Genomic DNA, 26,390 nt, shown 5'->3' on the forward strand with positions numbered 1-26,390 from the left:
GGTTGTTCAACCTTGCCCGTCTAAGAGCGAAGTCCAGACATTCTACCACCAATCTAAACAGCACTCCCATTATGACTTTTAAAGCGGGAAATGTCCGATCTGTGGACACATGTGATGTGCAAACCTGGGAACCTTCCCTATAAAACCCATGCAACTGCACACTGTCCTTATATTTCTTGAGTGTTGAATGAGCTGCAGTTTCTTCCAGCTCTCTCTCTCATGGCTGATGTAAATGTAGAGCAATACTATAATTTTATATTCAGGTGACTAAGCTAGAAGTTGCTCAGAAGGGAATGGGGAAGAGGAGCAGAACATTAGTCATTGGGGACTCCATAGTTAGGGGAACAGATAGGAGGTTCTGTGGGAACGAGAGAGACTCACGGTTGGTATGTTGCCTCCCAGGTGCCAGGGTTCGTGATGTCTCGGATCGTGTTTTTGGGACCCTTAAGGGGGAGGGGGAGCAGCCCCAAGTCGTGGTCCACATAGGCACCAACGACATAGGTAGGAAGAGAGATGGGGATTTAAGACAGAAATTCAGGGAGCTAGGGTGGAAACTTAGAGCGAGAACAAACAGAGTTGTTATCTCTGGGTTGTTGCCCGTGCCACGTGACAGCGAAGCGAGGAATAGGGAGAGCGAGGAGTTGAACACGTGGCTGCAGGGATGGTGCAGGAGGGAGGGTTTTGGTTTCCTGGATAATTGGGGCTCTTTCTGGGGTAGGTGGGACCTCTACAAACAGGATGGTCTTCACCTGAACCAGAGGGGTACCAATATCCTGGGGGGGAGATTTGCTAGTGCTCTTCGGGGGGTTTAAACTAATTCAGCAGGGGAATGGGAACCTAAATTGTAGTTCCAGTGTACAGGATGTTGAGAGTAGTGAGGTCAGGGATATGGTTACAAGGACGCAAGAGGGCACTGGCAAGCAAGAACCTGGTTTAAAGTGTGTCTACTTCAACGCCAGGAGCATCCGGAATAAGGTGGGTGAGCTTGCAGCATGGGTTGGTACCTGGGATCTCGATGTAGTGGCCATTTCGGAGACATGGGTAGAGCAGGGGCAGGAATGGATGTTGCAGATTCCGGGATTTAGATGTTTCAGTAAGAACAGAGAAGATGGTAAAAGAGGGGGGGGTGTGGCATTGTTAATCAAGGAGAGTATTACAGCGACAGAAAGGACGTTTGAGGACTCTTCTACTGAGGTAGTATGGGCCGAGGTTAGAAACAGGAGAGGTGAGGTTACCCTGTTGGGAGTCTTTTATGGACCTCCGAATAGTTCCAGAGATGTAGAGGAAAGGATAGCGAAGATGATTCTCGACAGGGGCGAGAGTAACAGGGTAGTTGTTATGGGGGACTTTAACTTTCCAAATATCGACTGGAAATACTATAGTTCGAGTACTTTAGATGGGTCAGTTTTTGTCCAGTGTGTGCAGGAGGGTTTTCTGACACAGTATGTAGACAGGCCAACCAGGGGCGATGCCACATTGGATTTGGTACTGGGAAATGAACCCGGCCAGGTGTTAGATTTAGATGTAGGTGAGCACTTTGGTGATAGTGATCACAATTCGGTTAGGTTTACCTTAGCGATGGGCAGGGACAGGTATATACCGCAGGGCAAGAATTATAGCTGGGGGAAAGGAAATTATGATGCGATTAGGCAAGATTTAGGATGCGTAGGATGGGGAAGGAAACTGCAGGGGATGGGAACAATCGAAATGTGGAGCTTATTCAAGGAGCAGCTACTGTATGTGCTTGATAAGTATGTACCTGTGAGGCAGGGAGGAAGTTGTCGAGCGAGAGAGCCGTGGTTTACTAAAGAAGTTGAAGCGCTTGTCAAGAGGAAGAAGGCGGCTTATGTTAGGATGAGACGTGAAGGCTCAGTTAGGGCGCTTGAGAGCTACAAGCTAGCCAGGAAGGATCTAAAGGGAGAGCTAAGAAGAGCGAGGAGAGGACACGAGAAGTCATTGGTGGATAGGATCAGGGAAAACCCTAAGGCTTTCTATAGGTATATCAGGAATAAAAGAATGACTAGAGTTAGATTAGGGCCAATCAAGGATAGTAGTGGGAAGTTGTGTGTGGAATCAGAGGAGATAGGGGAAGTGTTAAATGAATATTTTGCGTCAGTATTTACAGTAGAGAAAGAAAATGTTGTTGAGAATGCTGAGATTCAGGCTACTAGGCTAGATGGGATTGAGGTTCACAAGGAGGAGGTGTTATCAATTTTGGAAAGTGTGAAAATAGATAAGTCCCCTGGGCCAGATGGGATTTATCCTAGGATTCTCTGGGAAGCTAGGGAGGAGATTGCAGAGTCTTTGTCCTTGATCTTTATGTCGTCATTGTCGACAGGAATAGTGCCGGAAGACTGGAGGATAGCAAATGTTGTCCCCTTGTTCAAGAAGGGGAGTAGAGACAGCCCTGGTAATTATAGACCTGTGAGCCTTACTTCGGTTGTGGGTAAAATGTTGGAAAAGGTTATAAAGAGACAGGATTTATAATCATCTTGAAAAGAATAAGTTCATTAGAGATAGTCAGCACGGTTTTGTGACGGGTAGGTCGTGCCTCACAAACCTTATTGAGTTTTTCGAGAAGGTGACCAAACAGATGGATGAGGGTAAAGCAGTGGATGTGGTGTATATGGATTTCAGTAAGGCGTTTGATAAGGTTCCCCACGGTAGGCTATTGCAGAAAATACGCAAGTATGGGGTTGAAGGTGATTTAGAGCTTTGGATCAGAAATTGGCTAGCTGAAAGAAGACAGAGGGTGGTGGTTGATGGCAAATGTTCATCCTGGAGTTTAGTTACTAGTGGTGTACCGCAAGGATCTGTTTTGGGGCCACTGCTGTTTGTCATTTTTATAAATGACCTGGATGAGGGTGTAGAAGGGTGGGTTAGTAAATTTGCAGATGACCCTAAGGTCGGTGGAGTTGTGGATAGTGCCGAAGGATGTTGTAGGGTACAGAGGGACATAGATAGGCTGCAGAGCTGGGCTGAGAGATGGCAAATGGAGTTTAATGCGGAGAAGTGTGAGGTGATTCACTTTGGAAGGAGTAACAGGAATGCAGAGTACTGGGCTAATGGGAAGATTCTTGGTAGTGTAGATGAACAGAGAGATCTTGGTGTCCAGGTGCATAAATCCCTGAAGGTTGCTACCCAGGTTAATCGGGCTGTTAAGAAGGCATATGGTGTGTTAGCTTTTATTAGTAGGGGGATCGAGTTTCGGAGCCACGAGGTCATGCTGCAGCTGTACAAAACTCTGGTGAGACCGCACCTGGAGTATTGCGTGCAGTTCTGGTCACCGCATTATAGGAAGGATGTGGAAGCTATGGAAAGGGTGCAGAGGAGATTTACTAGGATGTTGCCTGGTATGGAGGGAAGGTCTTACGAGGAAAGGCTGAGGGACTTGAGGTTGTTTTCGTTGTAGAGAAGGAGGAGGAGAGGTGACTTAATAGAGACATACAAGATAATCAGAGGGTTAGATAGGGTGGATAGTGAGCGTCTTTTTCCTCTGATGGTGATGGCAAACACGAGGGGACTTAGCTTCAAGTTGAGGGGTGATCGATATAGGACAGATGTGAGAGGTAGTTTCTTTACTCCGAGAGTAGTAAGGGCGTGGAACGCCCTGCCTGCAGCAGTAGTAGATTCGCCAACTTTAAGGGCATTTAAGTGGTCATTGGATAGACATATGGATGAAAATGGAATAGTGTAGGTCAGATGGTTTCACAGGTCGGCGCAACATCGAGGGCCGAAGGGCCTGTACTGCGCTGTAATGTTCTAATTCTAATAATTGTGTCAGGAGTCGCGAGTATGATGCTTCCTTCGTATTTGTGAGTTAGGCATTGAGATGTTATATGTTCTGTGGTCTGTTCTGGGTAACCACTGTTGCAGACTGGAGAGTTTGAAATGTTCCATTTGTGCACCAGCTATCCACATTTGCCATGGCTTGTGCGAATACATTTTAGGGTTGCCCTTGAGCTTTGCAGAAGAGCAAAGCCAAGGATCTTCTGTAACGGATCTTTCACAAGGTGTTTGCTTGTGACTTCTAATGAACTCCATTCAGCTTTCCAAGCTTCATCACGGTTGAAGTCACATTGTTGAAGGTTCAGCACATGGGTCTTTAAAGGGCTTGTGCGACTTCAAGTGGCATTGAGAGCCTCTAGCTAAATATTGATAAGACCAAAACCATTGTTTTCAGCTCCTGCCACACACTCTGGCCATGAATTCTAACCCCTTGCTGGCCACTATCGAGCTGAACTATTTTTGAGCTGAATTTTTGATCCCATCTGACAGACTGTACTTCCACTTCCATAACTTTGCCCTCATCTGCTGCTGAAACTCTGATTAATACCTTTGTCACCTCCAGGCTCTAGTATTCTAATGCTCTCCAGGACAGTTCCTATCCTCCATCCAATGAAAACTTTAGCTCATCTAAGACTATCCACATCCTATCCTGATCCGAACCTGCTTATCCATCATCCTTGTGCCCGCTGATTGACTTCTAGTCCCCAATGCCTGAAAATTACAGTTCTCATTGATGCATTTAAATTCGTGACACCACCCACCATACGCCCCCGACAGTCTCTGTGCTTCTGACCTCTTGTGCATTCTTCCTCACCTTCATCTCACATTTGGCAGCTGTCTATGCCCCATTCTCTAGAATTCCCTTCCTAAAATCCTCCGCCTTCCACCTTGCTGTTCTCCAAGCTTTTGGTCATTCCACTTTCTTCGGCTTAGAGCTATTTTTTTTTCCCTTTGCACCTCTGTGAAATGCCTTGGGAAGCTTTATTTTTCTACACTGAAGAGACTATGTAAATGCAAGCTGTTATTATATTTTTTTGATGGCTCGGAAAGGACTGCCCTTAGTCCTGCTTTTTAGGTGGATAAATACTAAACCAAAGCACCAAAATCTGTTAGTATTAAAATATATGCAAGTTAACAAAGAAGTGAAGTGGCCAGGAGACGAAAGTTTGGATATGCCTACCTAAAGGGATTGATAGGTTAGGAGGCTCCCTGAGTAAGACTTGGGTGGGAAAGGATCATGGGGTCCCCAGAGCTCCTGAGAAGACCCCGGTTTTGTTTTTGACAGAGAAATACACATCTTCTGGCAGTGGTAAAATTCCCTGAAATATGATCACGCTGTAGCGGTGGCGCCTTTTGGTAGGATCTGCATTCTGGTTTGTTTTATTCATTCATGGTATGTGGGTGTTGCTGGCTAGGCCAGCACTTATTGCCCATCCCTAATTTTTTTTTATAAGAATCTATTTTTTGAGTACTATCTCTAATCTTCTGGGAACCTATGAGGATAGATGGATAGCTCAATCAATAATGATTAATCAAGAAACCTGCATCGTACAAACACTGCAAATGCCTCCAGCCAAAAGGTTACAAACTTTATCACACTCCTAAAACACATGAGCGGGAGTTCCCAAGTCACTACCACAGCACTAACACACATCCAGAAGGGCCATACAGACTCATTGAACTTGAATCAAAGAGGTTGTCAAGCTGAATGGCATATTTTCCCTCAATGATTTTGAAATATCCAGCCTCTGGTGATAAAGCCCTAGTGCCTTTCAGACGTGGTGTCTATGTGGATCCCTCCTTTCCCCCATGAGGGGATGGTCCTAGTTCCCCTGAGTGCCAATTCTAAATTGGTAATCCATTATCACTGACTCCCCAACCAGAGGAAATAGTTTTTCCCTAGTAAATCTTATCAAAATTCTTAGTTTGGTGTTCTAGCCAATATTCTGCCATTAACCAGTATCACACTATCTAGTTGTTGGTGTCATGCAGGCCCCCACCTGCCAAGAATTTGGCATATTAATTTCACCACATGAACATTGATTTTAAACTGTTACTGAGTAAAGAAAGAACTTGCATTTAAAAAAAAAACAGGTCCTTGACTGTAAAGACATTTGCAGAGTAACAGCCACTCCCGGCTCCGATTTAATCCGCAATGAACTCTTGATTACCAGACATTGAAGGTGGAGAAGCTAGCATTCCATGTTGACTGCTAAGATGCTTTCAATACACAGAAGAGACCTGGTTGAACCATTCAGTCACATGACCACCTGCTGGCCAACTAGGGGAGTTTAAATTGGAGAAAGTGTTTGAAGAGAGAAAACTCTTTGCTCCTGGACTGAACATCTCTCTCCTGTCTGCTTCTATCTCTTTCTCATGGAACTAAAAACCCCCACTGAAGATATATGAACCCCAAGAGGGAAAAGTCTCCTACAGTGAACAAGGTTTAAGAGGAATACTAGGCCCCAACAAAAAGCAAGACCTACCTACAAGCAAGGACTACAGTGAGCTCAAAGCACAGTAACAAAAACCCCTCTTCAGAGATTTCCTCAGACCTCTCCACATTATTTTTTTTTTCTGTCTCTATTTGCATGTGAGTATAGCATATGCATGCTAGCGTGGGGCACGCTGTGTATCCGTAGGCATTAACCAAATTAGAGTTCAAGTTTTAATAAATTTCACTTTTCTTTAAACCTAAGGAAGCCTGTTTATGCTCATTTCTTTGCCTTATAATTGGAAAACGGATTCACCAAGGGGAAGTTCAAAACACAGTGTATTTAAACAAAACCCTGTTAAAATAAGACCAGGTGAAGGCTAAAAGGCACCCCTAGATACCTTTCTCATCTGGTCGTAACATTGGTCAGAAGTTTCACACAGCTTGGGGCTTTTTCCTGGAAATACTCAGCAGGTCTGGCAGCATCTGTGGAGAGAGGAGCAGAGTTAACGTTTCAGGTCTGTGACCTTTCATCAGAACGGGCAACGATTAGAAATGTAATAGGTTTTAAGCAAGTGAAGTGGGGTTGGGGGGGGGTAGGTGGAGAAAGAGAACAAAAGGGAAGGTGGCAGAGGGCAGGAGAGATTAAATGACAAAGATGTCGTGGGGCAAAGGCAGTGCTAATGGTGTGGTGGAAAACAAAACATTAGTCCAGAGAGAGTGTTAATGACAGAATAAGGAACAGCTCTGTCCAAAAGCGCAAACATGAAAAACCAAGTTTAAGGCAGGCACATGGTTTAAAATTTTTTTTTAAAAAAAGGCCAGTCATGCTCTGAAATTATTGAACCCAATGTTGAGACCGGAAGGCTGTAAAGTGCCTAATCAGAAGATGATGTGCTGTTCCTTGTGCTTGCGTTGATGTTCACTGGAACACTGCAGCAATGTGGGTGTAAGAGCAGGCTGCTGAATTTAAATGGCAAGCGACTGGAAGCTCGGAGTCGTGCTTGCGGACTGAGTGGAGGTGTCCCACAAAGCCGTCACCCAATCTGCGTTTTGGTATTTCCAATGTAGGGAATGTAGAGCGGACCCCGTTGTGAGCAGTAAATGCAGTATACTAAATTGAAAGAAGTACAAGTAAATGGATGGGGACTGGTTGGGCCTCCATTCAAGGAAGAAGCGGAGAGCCCTCAGACTGTCCTGGTGGGGGATGGAGGTATCGTGAGATTGGACATCCATAGTGAAGAGGGGGCGGTTAGGGCCAGCAAACTGGAAATACCCTACCTCATTTTGGCAATCAGAAGAGTCATGGATGTAGGTGGGAAGAGACTGGATTAGGGGAGAAGATAGGAAGAAATAAGTTCAGTGGGGCAGGAACTGGTTGAAACGATGGGTCTACCAGGATAGTCCTGTTTGTAGATTTTGGGAAGGATTTGTCAGTTCTGATGAAAGATCACAGACTTGAAATGTTAACTCTGCTCTCCACAGATGCTGCCAGACCTCCTAAATATTTCCAGCATTTTCTGTTTTTATTTCAGATTTCCAGCATCCGCGGTATTTTGCTTTTATTTATTGGGGCATTTTCTTCCCTGCTTTACCTCCTACCATTAGGAACATAGGAGCAGGAATAAGCCATTCAGCCCATCGAGCCTGCCCTGCCATTCAATATGATCATGGCTGATCATCCACTTCAGTGCCTTTTTCCCACACTATCCTCATATCTCTTTATATCATTGGTATTTAGAAATCTGTCAATCTCTGCTTTAAGCATACTCAATGACTAAGCTTCCACAGCCCTTTTGGGGGAGAGTATTCCAAAGCTTCACAACCCTCTGAGTAAAAAAATTTCTCCTCATCTCTGTCCTAAGTGTCTTCCCTCTTATTTTGAAATTGTGTCCCCTGGCTCTAGACTCCCCAACCAGGGGAAACCTCTTGGCTGCATCTACCCTGTCTATTCCCTTTAAGTATTTTGTAGGTTTCAATGAGATCACCTCTCATTCTTCAATACTGTAGAGAATACAGGCCCAGTTTCCCAATCTGTCAAAGGACAGTCTGGCCATCATAGGAACAAGTCTGGTGAACCGTCGTTGCACTCCCTCCATGGCAATAATATCCTTCCTAAGGTAAGAAGACCAAAGCTGCGCACACTACTCCAAGTGCGGTCTAACCAAGGTTCTATACAATTGAAGCGAGACATCACTACTCCTGTACTCATCCACTTGCAATGAAGGCCAACATACCATTTGCCGCCTTATTTGCTTACTGCACCTGCATGTTAGCTTTCAGTGACTTATTGACCAGGACTCCCAGGTTCCTTTGTGCATCTACACTTTCTAATCTCTTACCATTTAAGAAATACTCTGCACATCTGTTCTTCCTACCAAAGTGAATAACCTCACATTTTTCCATGTTTATATTCCACCTGCCACTTTCTTGCCCGCTCACTAAGTTTGTGCAAATCCCCTTGAAGCCACTTTGCAGCTTCCTCACAACACGCATTCCCACCTAGTTTTGTCATCCGCGAACTTGGAAATATTACATTTGGTCCCCACATCCAAATCATTGATATATATATTATAGTTAGAGTCATACAGTATAGGAACAGGCCCTTCGGCCCACTACGCCCATGCTGACCATAATTCCTATCTATACTAATCTCAGCTGCCTGCATTAAGTCCATATCCCTCTATGCTGTGCTCATTCAAGTACCTGTCCAGATGCCTCTTAAATGTCGCTACTGTTCCTGCCTCCACCACCTCCTCAAGCAGCTCATTCCAGATACCCACCATTCTTTGTGTGAAAAATTTACCCCTTTGATCCCCTTTAAACCTCCTCCCTCTCACCTTAAATCTGTGCCCACCAGTTTTAGTCACCCCTACCATGGGAAACGGAATCTGTTTATCTACCCTATCTATACCCCTCATAATTTTATATACCTCTATCATGTCCCCTCTCAGCCTCCTCCGCTCCAGGGAAAACAGACCCAGCCTATCCAATCTCTCTTTATAACTCAAGCCCTCCAAACCAGGCAACGTCCTTGTGAATCTTTTCTGCACCCTCTCTAGCTTAATCACATCTTTTCTGTAGTGCGGCGACCAGAACTGCACACAGTACTCCAAATGTGGCCGAACCAACGTTATTTACAACTGTAATATGATGTCCCAACTCTTGTACTCAATACCTCGGCCGATGAAGGCAAGCATAATGCCTATTCACCCTGTCTACCTGTGTTGCCACTTTCAGGGAACTATGTACTTGCACCCCAAGGTCTCTCTGCTCAATGACACTCCCCAGGGCCCTGTCGTTCACTGTAAATGTTCTGCCCTGGTTTAACTTCCCAAAATGCATCACTTCGCACTTGTCTGCTTTAAATTCCATTTGCCACTCCCTTGCCCACTTTCCCAGTTGATCGATATACTGTTGTAACCTTAGACAACCTTCTTCACTGTCCACTATACCACCAATTTTGGTGTCATCTGCAAACTTACTAATCATGCCCCTTACATTCACATCCAAGTCATTAATATATATGACAAACAACAGAGGGCCCAGCACTGATCCCTGCAGCACACTACTGGTCACCGGTCTCCAATCTGAAAAACAACTCTCCACTACCACCCTGTGTCTCCTATCACCAAGCCAATTTTGTATCCAATTTGTTAGCTCGCCCTGGATCCCATGTGTTCTAACCTTCTGGACCAGCCTACCATGCAGGACCTTGTCAAAGGCCTTGCTAAAGTCCATGTAGACAACGTCCATCGCCCTCTCCTCGTCAATCCTCTTGGTCACCTCCTCGAAAAACTCAATCAAATTTGTGAGACATGATTTCCCGCGCACGAAGCCATGCTGACTATCCCTAATCAGACCATGCCTTTCCAGATGCATATAAATCCTGTCTCTCATAATCCCTTCCAATAACTTTCCCACCACTGATGTAAGGCTCACTGGCCTGTAGTTCCCTGGCTTATCCCTGCTGCCCTTCTTAAATAAAGGCACAACATATCCTCCAGTCTTCTGGTACCTCACCCGTGGCTAACGATGGTACAAAAATCTCTGCCAGGGCCCCAGCAATCTCCTCACTTGCTTCCCATAGCATCCTAGGATACAACTGGTCAGGTCCTGGGGATTTATCCACCTTAATGCGCTTCAAAACCTCCAACACAACCTCCTTTGTAATGTTGATATGCTCCAGGATATTGGTGTTTGCTCCCTTGAACTCACTAGCTTCCATGACCATCTCCACGGTGAATATGGACACGAAATATTCATTTAAGACCTCGCCTATTTCCCGTGGCTGCACACACAGATTGCTACACTTATCCTTAAGGGGACCTACTCTCTCCCTAGCTACCCTTTTATTCTTAATATACATAAAGGAGAATCCTAAAAGATTCTATCTTATCAGCCAGGGAAATCTCATGGCCGATTTTCGCCCTCCTAATTTCCTTCTTAAGTGTAGTCCTATATCCCCTATGCTCCTTGAGGGACTCGCTCGATCCCAGCTGCCTATACCTGACATATGTCTCCTTCTTTGTTCTGACCAGACACTCAATATCCCTCGTCAACCAAGGTTCCCTAAACTTGCCAGCCTTGCCCTTTCATCTAACAGGAAGATGCCGGCCCTGAACTCTTCCTATCTCACTTTTAAAACCCTCCCACTTGCCAGATGTCCCTTTACCTGTAAACAGCCTCTCCCATTCAACTTTTGAGAGTTCCTGTCTGATGCCATCGAAATTAACCTTCCCTCAATTTAGGACTGCAACCTGAGGACCAGTCCTATCCTTTTCCATAACTATCTTGAAGCTAATAAAGTTGATATTGTGAACAGCTGGGGCCCAAACACTGATCCCTGAAGTACCCCACTAGTCACAGCCTGCCAACGCAAGAATGACCCGTTTATTCCTACTCTCTGCTTTCTGCCTGTTAACCAATCCTTAATCCATGCCAATATATTACCTCCTATTCCATGCGCTTTAATTTTGCTAACCAACCTCCTGTAGGAACTTTATCAAAAGCCTTCTGAAAATCCAAGTATACCATACCCACCAACTCCCCTTTATCAATTCTGTTAGTAACATCCTCAAAAAAACTCAAAGGTTCATCAAACATGGTTTCCCATTCATAAATCCATGTTGACTATGCCCAAACAGATCATTATTATCCAAGTGTCCATTTATCCCATCCTTTAGAATAGATTCTAACATTTTCCCAACAACTGATGTAAGGCTAACAGGTCTGTAGTTCCCTGTTTTCTCTCCCTCCCTCCCTTAAATAGTGGGGTGACATTTGCTATCTTTCAATCTGCAGGAACCGTTCCAGAATCTATAGAATTTTGGAAGATGATCACTGCATCCTCTATCTCCATAGCTACCTCTTTCAACACTCTGGGTTGTAGTGGGGACTTATCAACCTTCAGCCCTATTAATTTCTCCAATACAACCTTCTTACTAATACCAATTTCCTTCAATTCCTCATTCTCCCTAGTCCCTTGGATCACTAATTCTGGGAGATTTCTTGTCACTTCCTCAGTGAGGACAGAAACTAAGTAATCATTTAGCTTCTCTGCCATTTCTCTATTCCCCATTATAAATTCTCCTGACTCTGCCTGCAGTGGACCCACTTTCGTCTTAGCCAAACGTTTCCTTTTTTATATAACTATAGAAGCTTTTACAGTCCGTTTTTATGTCTGTTGCTAGTTTACATTCCTATTCTATTTTCCCTTTATCAGTTTCTTCATCCTCCTTTGCTGTATTCTTAAAAAAAAAAAAAAATCCTCCCAATCCCCAGGTTTACCATGATATCTGGCAACTTTATAGGCCTTTTCTTTTAATCTTATACAATCCTTAACTTCCTTTATTATCCACAGTTGACTGCCTTTACTTTTGGGGTTTTTGTGCCTTGAGGGAATGTATTGTCGCTGTAAACTATGTAATAATGCTTTAAAGATTATCCATTGCCTATGTACTGTCATACTTTTTAATGTATTTTCCCAATCCACCTCAGCCAATTTGCCACCTTCATAATTTCCTTTATTCAAATTTGACACCCTGACTTCAGATTGAACTACCTCACTTTCAAACATAATGTAAAATTCTATCATATTATGGTCACTCATCCCTAAAGGTTCTTTTATAACAAGATTATTAATTAGCCTTTTCTCATTACATAATACTAGTTATAAAATAGCCTGTTCTCTAGTCGGTTCCTCAACATATTGCTTTAGAAAACCATCCCTAATACACTCCAGAAACTTGTCCTCCACAGCATTAGTGCTCATTAGGTTTACCCAGTCTATATGCAGATTGAAGTCATCCATGATTACTGTATTACCCACGCTACATGCTTCTCTAATCTCCTGATCAATACCATGCTCCACACTACCACTACTGTTTGGTGGCCGATAACTACCAATGTTTGCTCCCCCTTCCTGTTTCTTAGCTCCACCCAAACAGGTTCCACATTTTGTTCTTCCAATCTGAGATCCTCCCGTACTAATGTACTGATCCCATCCCTTCTAATCAGCGCAACACCACCTCCTTTTCCTTTTGCCTGTCCTTCCTAAATGTCGAATATCCTTGAATATTCAGTTCCCAGTCTTGGTCACCCTGTAGCCACGTTTCCGTAATGGCAATTAGATCATACCCATTTACCTCTGGGCCTTTAAATCATCTACCTGGTTGCGAATGTTGTGTACATTCAAGTCGCATGTCCTTAACCTTCTCTTTTTGACATTATTCTCCATACTAAGCCTAGTTGATGCTTGCCTTTGTTTCTCCTGCCTTCTAATGTCACTTGCAACTTTTCTACCTCCTGTTAACAGTTTTACTTCCTTCCAATTTGAGCTACACCTCAGGTTCCCATCCCTCTGACAAGCTAGTTTAAACCCTTCCCAACAGCATTCGTAAATCTCCCTGTGAGGATGTTAGTTCTGGTCCTGTTAAGGTGTAGCCCGTCCATCTTGTACAAGTCCCACTTGTCCCGCAACCAGTCCCAATGCCTCAGATCTGATTTCCTCCCTCCTACACCAATACTCCAGCCACGTGTTCAATCACTCAGTTCTTCTATTCCTATGCTCACTAGCACATGGCACTGGGCGTAATCTTGAGATTACTGCTCATGAGGTCCTGCATTTTAATTTCCTTCCTAACTCATTAAAAAGTGCTTTCGGGACCTTATCCCTCTTCCTAACTATGTCATTGGTACCAATGAGGACCACCACCTCTGGCTGTTCACCCTCCCCCAGTAGGATGTCCTGCAGCTGCTCCTTGACCCTGGCACCAGGGAGGCAACACACCATCCTGGAGTCACGTTTACTGCTGCAGAAACCCCTGACCGATCTCCTAACTATCTAATCCCCTATCACTATTGCTCTTCCACTCTTCTTCCTCCCCTCCTGTGCAGCTGAGCCACAGACTTTGCTCTGGCTGCACTCCCCTGAGGAACCATTGCTCTCACCAGTATCCAAAATGGAAAACTTATTTGCAAGGAAGATAGACTCGGGGGACTCCTGCACTCCCTACCTGGTTTTCTTAGACTGCCTGGCGGTCACCCATTCTCTCTGCCTGCATGCCCCGAACCTGCGGTGTGATCCCCTCCCTAAACGTGCTATCCACATAGTCCTCTGCCTCGCAGATACACAACAGTGACTCCAGCCGCTGCTTGAGTTCCAAATCCCGGAGCTCAAGCTTCTGCAACTGGTGACACTTCCTGCAAATGTGTTAGTCTAGGACGCGTGTGTCCATGACTGCCCACATGCTGGCTCATTTGGCCGAGCTGACCAGCCATACCTTAACATTAAAAGCATTTTCTTACAATAAGTGAAATAACTTACCAGTTACTCACCAATCAGCTTCTTCCCCTGTACCAAAGAGAGAGGCAGCTACTGGAGGCTGAACAAAGGTAGAAGAAAGATAGAAAGGAGCCCCTTCCTCATGGACCAAACTCCCACTTTACACTGTGCACGCAAAGCAGCTCTCAGTGCAGTCAGATTTATTTTTTCTTAATTTTTAGTTCCCCTCCTTACTGAACTCCCTCACTTGCCAAACTCCCTTCTTCACGCTCTGTGCCGTCCAGCAGCACTCAGTGCAGAGTTTTAAAAAAAATCTACTAGAAAGTAGTTAACCAGTTGTGGAGCTTTCCGCATTTTGGCGGGGGTGGGAAGAAGGAGTGATCTTTCAGCTATGCCTAGTATAGTGTTGCTGAAACATTAAACATTTTAAAATAAAAGCTGAAAATGCAAAGTAGATAAAAAGCTGGTAATATGACCTGATATTAAGATATTAATTTCCTGATTTGATCCCGGTTTTATGCTGAGTTAGCTGCTGTATCGCAAATGAAAACAATGCTGGAACTGCTCAGCAGGTCAAGCAACATCTATGGAGAGAGAAATAGAGTTAACGTTTTGGTTCGATGACCTTCTGTCGGTACTAGAAAAAGTTAGTGATCTAACAGTTTTATTTTTGACGAGAGGTCATCGACCCAAAACATTAACTCTGCAGATGTAACCTGACCTGCTGAGCAGTTCTAGTATTCTGTTTTTATTTCATGCTTAACAGCATTTGCAGTCTTTTCCTTTTGTATTTCAGAAATGATCAGCTCCTTCAAACTGAGAGGAGAAAATTGGCAGTTCCTCCATTTCCCCACCTCCACAAACCTGGCCAAAAAGGTGCAAATGTGAGCAAAGAAAAATCACCTAACTCTGTAATAAAGAAGAAAATTTAGCCACAAGTGCAGTTTGCTTCAAAGGTCATATAGCTCGAGTTAAATGCTGTGCAACGCTACACTATCTGCCCCGTATTGGGGTTAGGGCTAGGTCCTAATGAATCTTGACTCAATTTTGGGAGATTGTGGTTGTCCCGTCAGTGTGATGGCATCATCTAAAGGGTGGACCATGGACACATCTGCCAATTACTAAGTAATTATAGAGTGATGTGTGCTGTAGAGAAGTGTAGAAATAGAACCATATTCACAGTTGAGATTTTATTTACATACATACGAATGAGGAGCAGGAGTAGGCCACTCAGCCCCTTGAGCCTGCTCAAGATCATGGCTGATCTGATTGTAACCTCAACTCCACATTCCGCCTACCTCCAATAACCTTTCACCCCCTTGCTTACCCCCAATAACCTTTCACCCCCTTGCTTACCTCCAATAACCTTTCATCCCCTTGCTTACTATGAATCTATTTACCTCTGCCTTAAAAATATTCAAAAACTCTGCTTCTGTCGTCTTTTGAGGAAGAGAGTTCCAAAGACTCATGATCCTCTGAGAAAAAATTTCTCCTCATCTCTGTCTTAAATGGGCGACATCTTATTTTTAAACAGTGACCCCTAGTTCCAGATTCTCCCACAAGGGGAAACATCATTGTATCAAACATTGTGTCATGAAAACCACACCTGCCAAAATGAGACACATTAATTTTGTCATATGGAACATTAATTTTAAACTGTTACTGGACTGAAAAAATAGCTTGGTTTAAAAGGATAGTGGCTGGAAACATGACTGCTAGTTTTGCATTCTAAAAGACAGTTGCCTGGAGAAGACAATGGGAGTGCCTCCCCTAAATCAATTCGCCAGTTGGATTTTGGATCAAGAGACATTGAACGTGTAAAAGCTAGCATTCCGTCCCCCCCACTAAGGGTGTCTGCTAAGATTGAAAGAATCTACAAAACCTTGCAAATAAGGAACTAGTCATATGACTAACCTGCTGGCCCAGGTTTGGTTTGAGTTGTGCTCTCAGAACAGTTGGAAAACAGACTGCAACTGAACTTGAAGAGAGCACCTGTCTTCCTCCCTCGAATTTCCAGGCACCCCCGGAAGTCATTTAAACCTTAAGAGAGAAGACTCCTGCAGCTAAACAAGTGAAAGTGTGCACTGGGCCCCAATGAGAACTGCAAGATTTATTCTTTTTTTTTCTTTTGGGCCTCCTTATCTCTAGAGACGATAGATATGCGCCTGGAGGTGGTCAGTGGTTTGTGAAGCAGCGCCTGGAGTGGCTATAAAGGCCAATTCCAGAGTGACGGGCTCTTCCACAGGTGCTGCAGAGAAATTTGTTTGTCGGGGCTGTTACACAGTTGGCTCTCCCCTTGCGCCTCTGTCTTTTTTCCTGCCAACTACCAAGTCTCTTCGACTCGCCACATTTTAGCCCTGTCTTTATGGCTGCCCGCCAGCATCTAGTGAACGCTGGCAACTGACTCCCACGACTTGTGATCAATGTCACAGGATTTCATGTCGCGTTTCCAGACGTCTTTATAGCGGAGACATGGACGGCTGGTGGGTCTGATACCAGTGGCGAGCTCGCTGTACAATGTGTCTTTGGGGATCCTGCCATCTTCCATGCGGCTCACATGGCCAAGCCATCTCAAGCGCCGCTGACTCAGTAGTGTGTACAAGCTGGGGATGTTGGCCGCTTCGAGGACTTCTGTGTTGGAGATACGGTCCTGCCACCTGATGCCAAGTATTCTCCGGAGGCAGCGAAGATGGAATGAATTGAGACGTCGCTCTTGGCTGGCATACGTTGTCCAGGCCTCGCTGCCATAGAGCAAGGTACTGAGGACACAGGCCTGATACACTCGGACTTTTGTGTTCCGTGTCAGTGCGCCATTTTCCCACACTCTCTTGGCCAGTCTGGACATAGCAGTGGAAGCCTTACCCATGTGCTTGTTGATTTCTGCATCTAGAGACAGGTTACTGGTGATAGTTGAGCCTAGGTAGGTGAACTCTTGAACCACTTCCAGAGCGTGGTCGCCAATATTGATGGATGGAGCATTTCTGACGTCCTGCCCCATGATGTTAGTTTTCTTGAGGCTGATGGTTTGGCCAAATTCATTGCAGGCAGCCGCAAACCTGTCGATGAGACTCTGCAGGCACTCTTCAGTGTGAGATGTTAAAGCAGCATAGTCAGCAAAGAGGAGTTCCCTGATGAGGACTTTCCGTACTTTGGACTTTGCTCTTAGACGGGCAAGGTTGAACAACCTGCCCCCTGATCTTGTGTGGAGGAAAATTCCTTCAGAGGACTTGAACGCATGTGAAAGCAGCAGGGAGAAGAAAATCGCAAAAATTGTGGGTGCGAGAACACAGCCCTGTTTCACACCACTCAGGATAGGAAAGGGTTCTGATGAGGAGCCACCATGTTGAATTGTGCCTTTCATATTGTCATGGAATGAGGTGATGATGCTTAGTAGCTTTGGTGGGCATCCAATCTTTTTTAGTAGTCTGAAAAGACCACGTCTACTGACGAGGTCAAAGGCTTTGGTGAGATCAATGAAAGCAATGTAGAGGGGCATCTGTTGTTCACGGCATTTCTCCTGTATCTGACGAAGGGAGAACAGCATGTCAACGGTCGATCTCTCTGCACGAAAGCCACACTGTGCCTCAGGGTAGACGCGCTCGGCCAGCTTCTGGAGCCTGTTCAGAGCGACTCGAGCAAAGACTTTCCCCACTATGCTGAGCAGGGAGATTCCACGGTAGTTGTTGCAGTCACCGCGGTCACCTTTGTTTTTATAGAGGGTGATGATATTGGCATCGCGCATGTCCTGGGGTACTGCTCCCTCGTCCCAGCACAGGCATAGCAGTTCATGTAGTGCTGAGAGTATAGCAGGCTTGGCACTCTTGATTATTTCAGGGGTAATGCTGTCCTTCCCAGGAGTTTTTCCGCTGGCTAGAGAATCAATGGCATCACTGAGTTCCGATTTGGTTGGCTGTATGTCCAGCTCATCCATGACTGGTAGAGGCTGGGCTGCATTGAGGGCAGTCTCAGTGACAGCATTCTCCCTGGAGTACAGTTCTAGGTAGTGCTCAACCCAGTGGTCCATTTGTTTATGTTGGTCAGTGATTATGTCCCCTGATTTAGATTTGAGGGGGGCGATCTTCTTGATGGTTGGCCCAAGAGCTCTCCATGCCATCATACATTCCTCTGATGTTTCTGGTGTCTGAGGCCAGCTGAATATGACTGCATAGGTGTTGCCAGTAGTTGTGCAATCAAAAACTCTACATCTAATCCACAAACAGTAAATGAACTCCAGCTATTACTTCAAACCTTTCCCCTTTATTCTTTCTCCTTTTCTGTCTCTCTTTATGTGTGTGTTTATCGCATACGCATGCTAGCATGGTCGCGTCGCGTATTTCATGGAGTTTTAACTGAATTAGAGTTTTAATGTTAGTAAACTTGCACCTTTCTTAAATCTACGAAAACCTGTCTGGTTAATTTTTTTGCTGTTACAATTAGAGAACAGCGAACAAGGATTCACTGAAGGGAAGCTTAAAACAGTGTTTTAAAAATTAAACCCTGTTACCCTCAAACCAGGCAAAGGCTGAGAGGGAAGCCCTAGACCCCTGCCTCACCTGGTTGTAACAATTTTAACTAACAGATTTGGACTTTGTCAATGTAGGAAGTTTGAAACACGCAGTATGTGAGTTCAAGAGACTATTAAATGCACTTCTTTAAGAAGGGATTAGGAGGTATGATGAGAAGACGAGTAAATGAAGTTGATCTAGTGGGGACAAATTGGGTACCTTGGGGCCCGCTGAGTGGTCTTTTGTTGTACCAAAGCCCAATTATACTATTCAGGTTTAGTGCATGGAATTACTGAATGTAAATTGTGTGTAATTTTTTTAAACAAATATCTTCCTGGACAATTTTAAAACATTTTCAGAATCTGATGAGAGGAGCTGCCTTGATTTTTGCAAGTGACTAAAGGCCGCCTGTGTGCTATTCACCTAAACCAGCTGAAATATTTACAATTGGCCGCAGCATACTTGTACTAGGGAGGGGAGAAATTAGTTGGAATTATTTAATTCCTGATATCAAAAAAAGTGTGACCATGAGGTGAACACCAAATTTGGCTCCCCCGTTTGTAGTAATCTGTACAGATCCAGTTAAGTTGCCTTCAGCATTCTACATCTCACTTGGGTGACTCAGTAATCTATTTTTCATCTGGTTTGACTCAGTAACCTTTCTAGATCATATCTGGGTGTCTTGGTCATCTTTCTAAATTTTGTCTGAGTGTTTCTAAGTTCTGTAGATCTGATCCAGGTGTCAGTAATTTGGATCATGACACATCCACAGCAATCTAGGCAGGCTAGGTAGTGACAGTGAAGTGGAAGATTAAGTTCAACATGCCAGATTGTGAAAATGTCAATATTAGAAGGAGCACAAATGTGAATCAGAGCAGGAAATAGATCTAGGGATGAAGAGATTATTAAAAATCATAAATTTGGTCTTCACAGACAGCAAATAAAACATCTTTGCTTAGGCTATAGCTGGTGTAGTGTATGTTTAGTATTGCAGGAAAACTGTAGAAATATTGGAGGGGGTTCAGAGGAGATCTACAAGCCTAATTACTGATTTACAAGGACTGGGTTATGAAAACAAGTTGGTTACTGTGGGATCTTGCCCTCTGGGGAAAGAGGGGGAGGGGGTCCTCATGGGTATGGAGCTCACTTGATTGACAGCCCATCCACTAGCCCAAACATCCACTCCCTCACCAGCAGCATACTGTAGCTACAATGTGTAGCTATAGAAGCACTGCAAAAACTTAAGACTTCTGTGACAGCACCTCCCAAACCTACAATCCCCATCACTTAGGGCAGCAGGTGCAGGTGGATATCATCTCCTCCATATCTCCGTCCAAGTCATGTATGTCACCATTCCTTCATAGCAGCTGGGTCAAAATCCTGAAATTCAAGTCGTTTGTCAGGCACAGGATTGAAAACTGGGATGGGGAAATTTTAAATTTAAATTTGTCAAAAAAACATTAAGGACTTTAGGCAATTTTTTTTGAAGAATGTGATAGAAAGACTTACATTTATATAGCACTTTTCATGACCTCAGGATGTCCAAGAGTGCTTTCACAGCCAATTAAATACTTGGGAATTGTAGACAACCTGGCAGCCAGTTTGCACATTGCAAATTTCACAAACAGCAATGAAACAAACGACCAGATCATCTGCTTTTCAAATACTGCCATGGGATTCTTTACATCCACCTGAGAAGGAAGATACGGCCTTGGTTTAAAGTCTTGTCCGAAAGATGGCACCTCTGACAGTGCAGCACTCCCTCAGTAGAACACTGCAACGTCAGCTTAGATTATGTGCTCAAGTATCTGGAGCGGGCCTTGAACCCTACAACATTGGCTCGGACAAGAGTACTACCATTGAACCAAGGCTGACCCCACAAATCGGTAGAGTTGCGAAACATATTGCGAGTAGGGTTGGTGGAACTGAAAATTATGGCAGATTTTTAGATTTAAAAAAAAATTGTTGGGAAAGGTTTTAGTTCTAGAATCTTAGTAAGAAAACTGATGAAGGTTATAAGGGTAGAAACGTAGAAGCATAGAAATATTTTATGGCACAGAAGGAGGCCATTCGGGTTATCGTGTCTGTGCCGGCCGAAAAAAGGCTAGCCAGTCTAATCCCACCTTCCAGCTCTTAATCCGTAGCCCTGTAGGTCAAATGCATATCTAAGTGCTTTGTAAATGCAGTGAGGGTTTCTGCCTCTAGCACCCTTTCATGCAGTGACTTCCAGAACCCCACCACGCTCTTGGTGAATAAATTACTCCCCAACTCCCCTCTACACCTTTTACCAATTATTTTAAATCTATGACCCCTAGTTATTGATCTCTCTGCTAATGGAAATAGGTCCTCCTTATCTATTCTAGGTCACTCATAATTTTATACACCTCAATTAAATCTCCCTGTGGCCTCCTTTGTTCCAAACAACCCAGCCTATCCAATCGCTCCTCATAACTAAAATTCTCCCTTTCTGGCAAAAAATCATTGTAAATTTTTTCTGTACCCTCTCTAGTGCGATTACATCCTTAATGCTGTGACCAGAACTGTATGCAGTACTCTAGTTGCAGTCTAACTGGTGTTTTATGCAGTTAGCATAACCTCTCAGCTCTTATACTCTAGGCCAATAAAGGAAAGTATCCCATATGTCTGCAGATCTGGCAGCATCTGTGGAGAGATTTGCTTCTCTCTCCACAGATGCTGCCAGACCTGCAGAGTGTTTCCAGCACTTTTTGGTTTTATTTCAGATTTCCAGCATCTGCAGTATTTTGCTTTTATTATCCCATGTATTCTTGACTGCCTTATCTACCTGTCTTTCTGCCTTTAGGGAGCAGTAGATATACATTCCAAGATCCCTCTGTTCCTCTACACTCTTCAGAATCCTACCATTTATTATATATTCCTTTGCCTTGTTTGTCCTCCCCAAATGCATTACCTCACACTTTTCTGCAATGAATTCCATTTGCATTTTTCTGCCCACTTGACAGTCCATTGATATCTTTCTGCAGGTTACAGCTTTCTTCTTCATTATCATCCACACAGACAATTTTTGTATTCTCTGCAAACTTCTTTATTATACACCCTACATGCAAGTCTTTTGATATATACCATGAAAAGCAAGGGACCCAGTACTGAGCCCTGTGGAATGCCATTGGAAACAGCCTTCCAGTCACAAAAACACCCATTGATTATAACCCTTTGAGCCAATTTTGGATCCAGCTCATCACTTTCCCTTGGACCCCATGGGCTTTTCATTTTCTGGCCAGTTTGCTATGTGGGACCTTGTCAAAAAACCTTGATAAAATCCATGCAAACTACATAAAACTAGCTATCCTCATCGACTCTCCTCATTGCTGCCTCAAAAAATTCAATCAAGTTAGTCAGATATGATCTTGGGTGAAGTGAATCAATGGTCTTATGCCCAAAATGCTACTGCGTTAATATTCAGAATGTCTATTTGGATGAGGTATATAGAAGGGTGGCTGGAGCCCGTGAAATTTAAGCAAAAAGCATTTGGCAACTTTAGCAGAGAACTAAAATATAATGAGCAAGTTACACATGGCTGTGGTGCAGGCAAAGGATTTTGTGCACAGTTTAATGCTGAGCATTGTGTGAATCTGGATAGGTGCTGGCCTGGTGTGGTCCTGAGAAGGGAGGAGCTTTGCTGCACATCAGAAGTACAAATAGTTGGGTTTGGAACCAATGTACCTTGGGCAAATTGTTTTGTTGCTAATCTTGATTCAAACTGAGGTGCAATGTACTGTTTCTGATCTGTTACCACTGTTCTTTTTCTCTTCTCCCACCCTCAGCTACTGACATTCCACAAAGTAAGTTACAATCAACTCTCCTACTGAAACAACATTTATATGGTGTCTATCTTTTAAAGCCCCAAGGTACTTCTGGAAGTGTCTTACCCATATTTTAAGACTTTTCAGTGCCCACCCTCAACTTGGCTACAGGTAATGTAGTGGAGACGAATGCAGTTTGAAGTGAGTACAATCGAATAATTACTTTTGTTGAGTGCTGCAGATAAACTCTGCCTCTTTACAAGAGTGATTTTACCTGAAGCAGTAAAAGGGAAAGAGACTGATGGAAGCCAATTAAGAAATAAAATAAAAGGATGAAAGGAACTATTTAACATAATGGATGTCAGTGTCCCCCATTGGGTTTGTCAAATATCTAGTGATTGCCATCCAGCTTCTGTGCTTGCTAAGTGGATGCATTACCAAACATTTACGTAGTGACCATTTCTTTTGATCATCCAGTTTCCATAATGTACCAGTTCATAGAATGTTGAACCTTTCATTTTGCCTTCTTTCAGGACGCAGCTGTGCTTAGGATGGCTGACTTCAATCTGATTGATGCTCTACATGAAGGTACTCCCAGTGTCGAATCAGAAGTTAAGAAAGATTTTATTGCTTCTCTGGAGGCAGAGAAATACGATGATGTTGTTGGAGAAAGTGTGATGAAAGAAAGTTATGTTCCACTGCTGGATGATGATGAGACAAAGTCCCCTCCTTCAGAGGCTAAAGAGAACGCTGTGGTGCACTTGTACGGAGAGACAGCACCTGAACAAGAAAGTGATGGGGGACAATGGGCAGAACGTGAGTGTGTACATAATATGAGCTTTAGATCAGGGCAGTAAGTGGAAGTCTCACTGACTGGTATAACAGTTAGGCTTGCCTTTTGAAGGTTGGGTGTTCACAAACACTTGAGTGTCATGTAGCACTTGGCTCTCTGTTTAAACCATTCCTCTGTATATGTCCTGCACAACTTCATGAGGATTTGAAGACTGAGCTTGGAATGAGGATCGACCATTCCGTCCATTATGTCTGTTCCTTCTACCTTCCTTATACACAACTCATTTGTTCACATAAGGTACTGGGTTCACACTGTTGGAACTAATTTCATTTTGAGTAACTTTAGCTGATAGAGGAGATCAACATAGGAACAGGAATTGGGCCCTTTAACCGCTTGACTCTCTTTTGACCATTCAGTTAATACATGGCTAATTTTGTACCTCCACTTCCATGTACTGCCTTTGTTTCATAGCCCTTGATAACTTTACCTAACAGAACTCTGTTGATCCAGAAAGTGTCAGTTGTCCCAGCATCCAGTACCCTTTGTGCGGAAAAAGTGTTTCCTGATTTCCTAAATTGTCTAAATCTCATCAGTCTGAATTGAATTGAAAGCAGGTGCCAATTGGTGTGAAGTGTTACGACCTCAGTTAGATCATTAACGTGAAAAATAAGAGATATGAACCCCTAGACCCATTTCAAGAATTACTCAAGATTTAACGTTTTACGACTTAGTCATTTGATAGTACAGAACTTGAGAATTGTTGAAAATAGAGATGTTGTTGAAGCTTTTCAACTTGCACGCATCAGGACAATCCACAAGAATAACCAATGTAAGGGAAAACAACAGCTTATACTGCGAGAAGGGAGTGCTGATTGGTTGGCAAGTGAACTCCGATTGGTACAGGCGTTGCTATGGAGAATGCACCAGTTTACGGTGACTGACAGTTAACTGCCAAGCTTTGTTTGAAATTTAAACCAGGCAGCTTGACTCTGGTCAAGGTATAGTCCGGAAGGAATGAACCAGTGAATGGCTGTCACTTATTTTGTTCAGCTGAAACAGGCACAATGTGTCTACATGTTCTTTCTGTCTGCAAAGAACAGGGCCCAGTGTATTCATATATGTAGCTTTCAGTGTGCGCAAATGCATCACACTGCGAGCCCTACTGACCATCTTAAATTGGTTGTCAGCGTAATTCTTAACACACTGCGGATTATTTAGCAAATGTTGTCCAATCGCGGAATCACATCTAATGTTGGACACTGTTTTGAGTTTTGCCAGCACGGGCTGGTTGGGTACGGCCTGTATCTTGCCTGTTGTGAACAGTAGAAGGGACAAGTTTTAAGACTTATAATAACTAAACTAAAAGAAATCCCCAGTTAACTGAATAGCACTTTAAGTAGCTGATACCCCAAATTACAAAGAAAGGTATTTTCTTTACTTATTAAAATACTTGAAATCCTCACACCACACTTGTATGTTACACAGTTCTCTTTGATGACAAAATCCTTTGTGGTTAAAGCTATCAAACTCCTCCCAGTTGCAATAGGTTGAATCTCCCAGACCTTTTCAAAAATTTTGCTCACTTCTCTCAGCACTTCCGACCTGCCCGTCTGTGAATAAGGCATTTCCTGGTTATCCTGCTGGTCTTCTACTTCTCCGCAAGCTTCAACTTTCAAAATGGGTTCAAGTCTTCGCAGCCTTTTACTGTATACAGTTTGAGAGCAGGTGTTCCCTCTCTCTCGAGCTGCCACTGCAGATGGTCTTCCTTTCTTACAGCCTGCTTTGAGGCTGTAACTGCTGGTTTCTTGCAGCATGTTTGCCTTCAGTAAGTCTGTTAAATTTATCTGGACTCAAAAGTCAGTAGCTTATTCTAATGTGCAGAGTCCAGAAGTCTGGTTTCTCAGCCACTTGGGCCTTGCATTGTTCCCAGGTGTTAACAGCTGCATCTTTCAAAATTACTGTCCTTGTTTTACGACTCGAAAGTCTGAGAGGGTGAAACCCATTGTTTTTCAGGTGTTATCCTTGCAGTCTCCGTTTTTCAAAAGAAGGTCTTTGATCTGTGTTCTCTGTTGTCCTGGTAACCAAGACTTCGGTCTTGTCCTTTCACAGAGTGGATGTGAGGTCACTTCCGCACTCCATCTTGAACTTTTACAAATCGCAATTTTTAAACCATAATCATTTTGGATTATGTTTAACCTATTGCAACTGGGAGGAGTTTGGCAGTTTTAACCGCAAAGGATTTTGCCATCAAAGAGAACTGTGTAACATACAAGTGTGGTGTGAGGATTTCAAATATTTTAATAAGTAAAATAATGTTACAAGGTCCAGCGTTCATAACAGCAGACGATGCTGTAATCTGTGGCTGCCTAAACCGCATATATTTTTCATAGTTGTCTGCATATTTTCTCCTCTTTTCCTTTCTTTATACTATTGCCAATAACTTGGAAGGACACAGGCATCTATAACTGCTATTCCAAAACTGGCTTTTATTTTGTGGTTGTGTGCCCTTCAATAAAGGGCACAAAACTGAATCATCTTCCCCCCCCCCCCCCCCCCCCCCAAAAAAATGTATTTTATTTCTTGGTGGGGTAAAGGTTCATGATTGTGGTGTGTCCTCAAGCAGCTTGTTGGCATAAACAGCACTTACCAGCCTCAACCGCTACTACTGAGCAGGATAAAAGCAATATACCATGAGAACACCAGCCCTCCAATTCTCTCACCATCCCTGGGGATATATGGCTGTTCCTTAATTGCTGTTGATTCAAAATCCTGCTGTTGCCTATCCAACACCATTACTGCAGTGATTCAGGAACATGACAATCTGCCACATTACAGCAGCCTTACCATTAGCTCATAAATAATTGTATATGTGCATAGCCGTAAATTCAACTGGGCATTGGTTGACCTCGCACCCAAGCCTGATACTGTGTAGACCTGTACATTATATTTGGCAGGGGTCATGGAATTTGGTAAATGGGGACTTCGGCTTAAATTTTTGGCCTCGTCTAGCCCAGGAGCACTAAAACCAACTGTAGTTCCACAACTGAAATTGCCCTACTGTTTTGTTTGTGTCATGATATCTTATACGAGTGTCAAGACCTCAGACTGAATCCATTCTGCTCATGATTTAAAACAGCCTGCTAAGCAGTTTGCAAGTAATAACCACTTGCATTTTTATTGCACTTTTAACATAGAAAAACATCCAAAGACGCTTCACAGAAGCGTATTCAGAAAAAATATCAACATGCCAAGCCAAAGGACACATTCGGTGAGGTGACCAAAAGCTTGGTCAAAGAGGTGG

General features: G+C 43.7%; 1 protein-coding gene across 10 annotated transcripts in view; it reads left to right on the forward strand.

Annotated features, from left to right (window-relative positions):
- Positions 1-26,390, forward strand: part of LOC137369872 (microtubule-associated protein 4-like) — a 546,551-nt gene that overhangs the window by 118,716 nt on the left and 401,445 nt on the right. For 5 of the 10 annotated variants that reach the window (XM_068031529.1, XM_068031530.1, XM_068031532.1 and 2 more), the window contains one exon: positions 22,830-23,112. In XM_068031529.1, the coding sequence (XP_067887630.1) occupies positions 22,848-23,112 (265 nt within the window). In that variant the 5' untranslated portion in view covers positions 22,830-22,847. Of the gene's footprint in view, positions 1-14,805; positions 14,894-22,829; positions 23,113-26,390 lie in introns of those variants that run through there. The other 5 variants (XM_068031528.1, XM_068031524.1, XM_068031523.1 and 2 more) reach the window with 2 other exon arrangements.

Source organism: Heterodontus francisci, chromosome 5, assembly GCF_036365525.1.
Source record: "Heterodontus francisci isolate sHetFra1 chromosome 5, sHetFra1.hap1, whole genome shotgun sequence".
Lineage (NCBI taxonomy): Eukaryota > Metazoa > Chordata > Chondrichthyes > Heterodontiformes > Heterodontidae > Heterodontus > Heterodontus francisci.